Raw genomic sequence first — 8,276 nt, 5'->3', positions numbered from 1 at the left:
AGACTCTCACAAGTGAAAATATTTTATTTAGTATAATTTACATGTAATACAAACTGTTAAAATTGGTCCAATTTTTATAAAATACCTCTGACTTACAATAGCCTGCATGTTATTACATTCAAATGGAGTTGGTTTCTTCCTTACAAGAGCTGGTCATGTACAGGAATATAATAAATAGAGAATATTTTGATTGTACTTGGTCGAGGGAATTTTACGATTCTTGGGGTTTTGGAGTTCAGATGAAATGCTTTACCTAGTCGTAATTGGCGATAGGACACTTATCATATCGTATTAGCTTTTAAAGACTACAAATCAAATTATAATTAACCACCCAGTGTAGTATAACATGGACAAAACAACAGCTCTTCCTTAAAACATTTAGAGAGATAAGTTGCAGTTAGTAAATTGGTGCAGCACTTCTTCTGACAGTTGTGGTTAGATAATATCTACATACCTAATGTAGTAGTGGTCCCCAGCCTCCCTGCCAATCTCTCTTCCCAATTCTTTTCAGCCAGGCCTGCACATGTACTCTGCACTCTCCTTTTATTCCTAAGGAGATTTTATGCTCAGTGCTCTATCAGAGTCAAACATTTGTTTGGATGGACTTGGCCTTTACATTTTGTTGATGTTTCAGACCATGGCATTAATTAGCTAAAGCCACACGAAGCAAGCCGATGCACGGCTGATTTCAGCCGATGTACGGCTGAAATCAGCCGTACCAGCCTGAAGTGAATAGCCGAACAGTGTTCGGCTCACTTCACTTCTGATCGGTCATTCACTCGGCTGCCCTCGGCAGCTTTGTGAATAGACTCCTAAATATCCACTTTGCCTGCCAACTTTGGATCTGCAAAGAAGGTGTTCGAGAAGTTCCAGCTCCTTTTCCACTGCTGCCTCTTCCAGTGATCCCTTCCTGATTTCAATTGCTCTATAGGTCCTACACCAATAATGTTTTCCTGCACTCCACCTCTACTGGGGATGTTGTAGGATAGTGGGGCAAATATGTGTATTTTTTTCCTCTTTTTAGCCTAAACAAATTAGGGTGGGCATCTTATATTGAAATATGTCTATTCGCTTACTTTTGAGCTGTCACTAATAGGTATCTCCAATGCAAGCCCAGGTGATTAATCATACTCTTTCTTCACTAGTGAATCTGGAAACTGCCTGTTCAGTGACCACTTGGAAAATATATTACTGAAATCTACAGATGGATCTGCAGCATGGGTAAAGTTTGTTTTGCTCTGTCAATTAGGGTGGATAGCTTATATGGAAATATGTCTATTCTCTTACTTTTGAGCGGTCACTAATAGGTATCTCCAATGCAAGCCCAGATGATTAATCATACTCTTTCTTCACAAGTGAATCTGGAAACTGCCTGTTCAGTGACCACTTGGAAAATATATTATTGAAAACTACAATGGGTCTGCAGCATGGGTAAAGTATGTTTTGCTCTGTCAAAGTTCACAATAATTATAGTGCCTGTTCATATGAGAAATTGTCCAAAACTAGCTGAAAAGGCAGCTAATGGTCATCATCATTACAGTACCAAAAATAAACATATGTATATCCTTTATGTATTCATTATTTTTCAAATCTACGTGAATAAACATTTTAAAAAAATAACAAAACCCATTTAACCAAAATCCATACTGATTTGCAAAAATATTCTAGCCTCAAAATAAAAAATACATTTTCTTAGTTGTACAACAATATTGTATATGTTCTTCATTCTAAAATCTTTTGCAATATTAACACACCTAAAGAACATATAATACTTTTGAAATGTACATAAATAAAACCATAAATATGTATCATAGGGAGTCCTGACTCCCCACTGTATTCTTACAACAATGCTTGGAGGAGGGGTTACTGAGCAACTTCAAGATTTGCAAACCAAGAGTTTTTTTTACAGAGTGTACTATACACATTTTTGTCTTTACAAACAATTCCCAGGTATTCACAGTTCAATCATTCTATACAAAATATATCTGTTCTACACAAACTTTGCAATAATCAAAGTTCATCTCGAGATGATGCACCAAGTGTTGCCTGTGGTGACAATGCTTCAGTGTTCTGAGCATTAGTGTGTATTTCACCTTGTTGCCTTGTTTTTCCTGAGTATTGTCTGTCCCAGTCTGTTGATACAGTTTCATTGTCCCAGATAGTGGATGTTTCTGTGTCACTAAAGTATCCTGGCTGACCAGTGTAGTGAGTAGGGTAGACAAGTAATGGCTCGGCAGAGAAAGCCTTCAAGTTCCGTGAGTGATAAAACTCCATGTATGTCTCTCTAAAACATAAGAATGGATGAAATTAACCTGTGCAAATATACATAAATAAAAAGGACACCTTCAAACAATATCGTGCAGATTCATTTGGGTTTTAAATATGTATTTGGGTGTTCAAAAGCAGAAACATTTTTTGTTTAAGCTGACTAAATTTTAATATCAGTTTGATGGAAACATATTTCCATTTATGGTACACACATATCATTAAGTATTTTGTAATGGAACAATACAATAGTTTCCTATTTTCAGTGCTTTCCAATTCAGATTCACTGACACAATGGACCTTACAACAGTTTACAAATGTTCTCAGACACAGCCAGGGCCAGTGCTAGGTTTTTTGCCAACACAGGCAAAGTTGAATTTTTGCGCCCCCCCACCCCGCAACCAACCCCCGACCCCTGCATCGGGGCATTTTGACAAGTACAAGTACTTGTCAAAATGCCCTGTTTTTTCCACCCTCAGGCGGCCGCCTGACTTGACTTGCGGTAGCGCCGGGCCTGGAAACAGCAATGTTTTTGGTAGATGCCAGGGTTGCCAGGTAGCCAGTCTGATACTAAAGACAGGCAGCTATTTTAGATGAGAGCTTGGATACACAAGTGGTTGTCTACCTTCTAAATATTTTAAGGTGGTGAGGAACAGTTAGGGTATTTTATGTTCTACCAAATAGCACTGCCTGTGCAGGGCGGAGCTTCTTCTCTCCATGCAGCAGAAAAGCATGTTTTAAGATGTAGTCTTTACACATTTACTTGCTACAGCTCCTACAGACTAGCTCCTAGTGAACGCTGTTCCGCTCTCATTCTGACTCCTAGTTTGCAGGGGATTATGGTTTTTTTCTCAATGCATAACTTGGCTAAAGGGTGTTGATGTCATATTTGTTCATAATACCACTTTTTACTTAAAAAGAAAATCACCTTGAGCCATGAATTTAAAAATAAAATGTAGAGAGTACTGCAAAACGTACCTTTCTCTTGGAATGCTTTCAGTTCTTCAGTCCTCCAGGTTAGAGCACTGCTCATGTGGCTATTGCCGAAGGGTAAATTGCAAGCATTCCAAAGAATGGAAAATATTTTAACTATCTCTATACCTTTTTTGAGCATCATTCATTTTTTAAAAATATGTTTGTGAGAGTATAGGTGCACCTTAAGTAATGGAAGTACTTACACTGGATGCTTGTTATACATCACTGGAAGAAATTCATCCACCGGCAGCATTTTGTTTAACGGTTGTGCAGCAACAAGTTTCTGAGCTCCTTGCTGGGAGATGGCATAAGCCAGTGTCCAGTATGAATAATCAGCTTCAACTAAATTCATTACATTGGGAACAGCTTTCTCAGGGCGTTGCACTTGCATTCTTTTCCTGCCAATGTAGCTTTAAAAATAAAGAACAAATATACATTTAAACAATTACTAAATGTACTACTTGGCACCATTCTGGAATAACCTCTTCCCTAAACACAGGGCCGGCCTTAGGCCTTTAGGCGCCCTCTGTGAGAAAGCTTTACAGCGCCCCTCAGTGACCACACCCCTCAGTGGCCACACCCTTTAGTGCCCCCCCTTAACCACACCCATTTCCCCAATATCCACACCATTTAAAGACTCCTATTTTGTTAAGCCGCAAAGAAACATATTAAAAAGTATGATAAAAATAAAACTTTTATTCAAAGGTATTACACTTGTAGGCACAATATAAGTATTCTTATCAAATAAAACAACAGAAGGTAAACAATAAATGTCAAACTAAAATAGAGTCTATAAAAATAAAGTGTCAGGATGTCATGCCGATCCCTTTTTTCAAGTAAGTATATCTAGAAAAGTAAAAATAGAAAACAGAACACAAAACCCAGAATACATGTAAATTAATGAATTACTATATGTCTGAATATACGAAAAATGTATTCCGGACATATTTGAGAATGTACGGCGGCCATGTTGGCCCACCGGTGTGTTCTGTGAATGCGTGCCACTATCTTGGAAGCGGGGAGCATGACGTTGCATGACGCCATGCATGCGTGGCGTCAGGTGACGTCACACACCGATATTGGCCCCACCATCTTGGTGTATACCTAGATATACACCAAGATGGCGGTGCCCAACACGTGGGGTGTTATATGACGTCATGCACCCGCCCCCAGAACACGCCAATGGCTGAATCCAAAATAGCATAAAAAAGTGTTTTGTTTGATGAAAAAAATGAAAATCTTTTAGTTTTCGTTCATTTCATCTGAAATTAATTTTTAGTCTTCGCACATGTCTAATAGTATGTGTGTGTGTGTGTGTGTGTGTGTGTGTGTGTGTGAGGGGCAGTTTTCACTTTTAAAAAATAATTTGTTAAATTTTTTATTATTTGTTTCATAATTATTTTTTTTTATTATTATTTATTTATTTTGTACTGTTGGGGGGGCTTCAGCGAATACGAGGGAGCGCTGTCATATCGGATGGCCAGCGGTGAGGGGGAGAGAAGCCGCCCCCAGGACGAGCTGTGTCGGCCGCACGGCGCCCTTGTTGCCATGGAGCCCTGTGCGGCCAGACAGCCCGCACACCCCTAAGGCCGGCCCTGCCTATACAGATACATACTAGACTTTTTTCATGTCCACCCAAATTAAACGATCATTTAAAATATACTAGGCAATGTTTCTTGAAGTCAGCCCTCATGTTTCCTAAGAAGTCACGCTTTAGGGATTCCTTAACCACTTGAGTCCCCTGGCTTTTTTCTCTCTAAATTCCCTTGAGTGCTAGAGTGGGTTTTTTTGGTTCCACACATTTAAAATGTTTGGTTTTGTAGTCTACTGTAATGTATTATACATTGTTTTTTGCTGGCAGAATGGGATTTAATTTTAATTTGTTTTACTATTTAAATAACAAATATTAAAATAAAAATAGGACATATCTGGTGGAGCTGCCCTCTGATCGTCCCCTTCTGGCGAACCATCTCACACGTGTACTCAAGAATGTCTGCCAGTGATCTCCAACTCACGCCTCAGATGGCAATACTATCGGTATTTCCGGGATCCATCTCTCGGGCAAAGAAATCTCTTTTACGAGTCTTTGTCAACGCTGCTAGGGCGTTGATTCCGGGACATTGGAACACCCAGGTGATTCCAACACTGGGGGAATGGTCTGCGGAAATGTGCCGTTTAATGAGATCCGAGGAGCTGATTGCCGAGCGGCTGGACAGGTCCGAGGCGCTTCAATCCAGATGGAGGCCATGGTTAATGTTTATGGCAACGGATGAGTTTAAGACACTGACATAAATGCATGATCCACCCTTCTTGACCACGCAATCATCTCTACCCTCTTCCCCCCCACTCCACTTCCCTCACTCCCCTTCTTTTCTCCTCCCCTGTGTCTTCGTACGTCTATGTACCCCTCTGTTGTCCACTTGTTGTGTGACGTCATAAGTGGATGGTTATGTTTGTGTTGTAAGGCGGCTCTAAGTAGGGCGCAGCACCTGATGTATGGGGTACTTGGCATCTCGCAGGGCTTCCCTTGGTTACCCCGATGCTGGAGACCCAGTCCTGTGCCTGACTTTATAACACGGACCTCCTTGGAGGGGAGAGTTTTAACAATCTGAAACCCCCCACCCCAGGGGCAAGATTTTGAGCGGAAGTACGGCTCATATCTGGGCACATTATCATGTACTTTTCCAAGGTGATTGCTATTGTTTACAGCTCTGCTACTATTACCAAGTTTGCTCAACTGATGCTGCCTTTGTATGTTGTATGTTGTTTTACCTTGTAAGTTGTTTTATTTTTATACTTGCTTGTGCAAAAACGTAATAAACACTATTTCTGCAAAACAAAATAGGAAAGAATGCATTTTCTTGTAATTTTACAAACATTTCACACCCCCTAGTTCTACCTCAAAGTATAATTAACAAAGTCTCCTGATTAAAATAATATCACATTTGTGTGACATTTATGTAAATGTAGCAGGATGGTAAAGCTCAAAGTGAACTTATGTGTTTTTCATTTAAGAAAGCTTTATTCCCTTTTTGGTGCTACATTGCAATTCACGCTAGAGACTTTTCCACAAATCCACAGTCGCTAATGTGAAGCCCACCAGGGCCACTGAGACTGGCTGTCTTTTTAGAAACAGAGCTGAGAAAGATAGCCGCAATCCAAGTAGCATTGCAAAATTGCATCTGAGACCTTAGTGTATCTAAGGTCAAAACTTTTTCTTTCATCCTGAATAGAATAGCGGAGAGTTAAAACCATTGTCAGTTTTTTTGTACACTATTAGGGAAATTTACTTTCACTTCCCGTCCTATAGACTCAACGCTTAATGAGAGGGTATCTATCCAATGTGAGGGCTACGCCATTTTAGACAGTTGTCATGGGATCAAGTGTCCTCATTAGAAGATTTTCTCTCTATTTCTGTTCTGGTGGGAATTCAAAAATTCGGATTCAGCCTCACTTTCATTGCTGGTGACACTGGTGATCAGGACAATTAGAGAGAGTGAATCTCCCCAATGGGGATACAGGCAGTGATAAAGACCTGACAGTGGTTCTAAATCCTCACCACTCTATCCAAATCTAAAAAAAAGTTTTGCCTTTAGTAATACTTTAGTTTTGTACATGCGATTTAACACTTTGTTACTAAGTAAGTGGTAACTGCAACTCTTCTTATCAAAAGCTATTCACAAAATATGACCAAATATGACACAGAATATGAAGAATAGCATTTATACTTTATATTAGCCCATTTCCTCATGACTTTCTTTCTGCTTGAATCTGCTCAGGAAGCCCTTTCATTAGATAGTGATTGGATGGCAATGTCTATCTGAAACATGCCCTTACTCCGTATATAATTTGGCTAAACATAGATGAGAAGCAGCAATGACAGAGTTGCATGGTTGAAAGGACTAGAGCAGGGATGGCCAAACTCTGTCCCTCCAGCTGTGGTGAAACCACAAATCCCATGAAGCATCTCTCTCCGGGAGTCATGTCTGTGGCTGTGAGAATCTTGCAAAGTCTCATGGGATTCGTAGTTCCACCACAGCTGGAGGGCCGCAGTTTGCCCATCCCTGGACTAGAGGGAAGGAAGACTCGCAGATGTTTGCAGCACCTTCTGTTGTATCCAGCAGAGCTAACTGATTTCTGTTCTTGGTGCTACAACCTGACAATTCTGCTCCTTGTCTGATTTGTCCCACATATTTATCCCACACTGCCCAAAGCATTCCCTCCTCTCTTTCTCTTCCATTCCTCTCTTAGGCTGGCCATAAAAAATGAAGAAATACTGTAATTCAGGTCCATTAAAGTCAAATACAATGATATACTATAAGTAAAGTGTTTAATAATTTTTTTTTTAAAAAGGGATTTTATGGCCTTGAATATATACACGAACTGCATATTTCATATTTAATAGCTATTTACTTTGCAACCTTAGTAAGTAATCTGCAAAGTTTAAGTCTTAAAAATCTTTTATATGATCTGCAATGTCTGTTTGCTGTTATTTCTGTTATTTCTGTTTCTTTTTCTGTTATAATGTTAATATGTTTCATTTCTTTTGAGGCATCTGGATCATTTATATTTCCACCACAACCTCTAAGAGTTCTGTTTACCTCTCCTTGTATTTTATGCTTCATTACATATAGTATAGAATCAGATCTGATTATATCTTGGTAATTCTATCTCTGCTTGTGCATTTGCCTCTTTATAATGTATTAGTTATTCTGTACAATGTGCATGTGTGTGTTCATTTCAAATAAAAGTAATCTCAGCTACTGTCTTGGAAATACCTGTATATATTTTGTTTAAAATTAGGAACATTCTTGAGCTAATTTTTAATACAACTTCAAATTCGTATTTAGTATATTATAAAATGTAAATGTTTTCTATTGAAATTATTAGAGGTGCACGAAATGCACATTTCAAAACCGAAACGAAACCGAAATGAAAACAAAATGACCAAAAACATTTTTATTGAACTTTTTCAAATTTGTTAAAATATTTTATTTTTATTTACTTTTTATAAACTTTTTAATTTTTTTATATTT

At 38.8% G+C, this 8,276-nt stretch overlaps 1 protein-coding gene across 1 annotated transcript in view; it reads right to left on the bottom strand.

Moving 5' to 3' along the window:
* Positions 1–2,010: 2,010 nt before the first annotated feature.
* Positions 2,011–8,276, bottom strand: part of COLGALT2 (collagen beta(1-O)galactosyltransferase 2) — a 76,111-nt gene continuing 69,845 nt past the window's right edge. Inside the window, exons 11-12 of the mRNA XM_018552962.1 lie at positions 3,444–3,650; positions 2,011–2,284 (exon numbers count right to left, since the gene is read on the bottom strand). Coding sequence (XP_018408464.1) covers positions 2,011–2,284; positions 3,444–3,650 — 481 coding nt within the window. The remainder of the gene's footprint in view (positions 2,285–3,443; positions 3,651–8,276) is intronic.

Source organism: Nanorana parkeri, unplaced genomic scaffold (genome assembly GCF_000935625.1).
Source record: "Nanorana parkeri isolate BGI_ZX_2015 unplaced genomic scaffold, ASM93562v1 scaffold103, whole genome shotgun sequence".
NCBI lineage: Eukaryota > Metazoa > Chordata > Amphibia > Anura > Dicroglossidae > Nanorana > Nanorana parkeri.
This window is presented reverse-complemented; position numbering and strand designations above follow the sequence as displayed.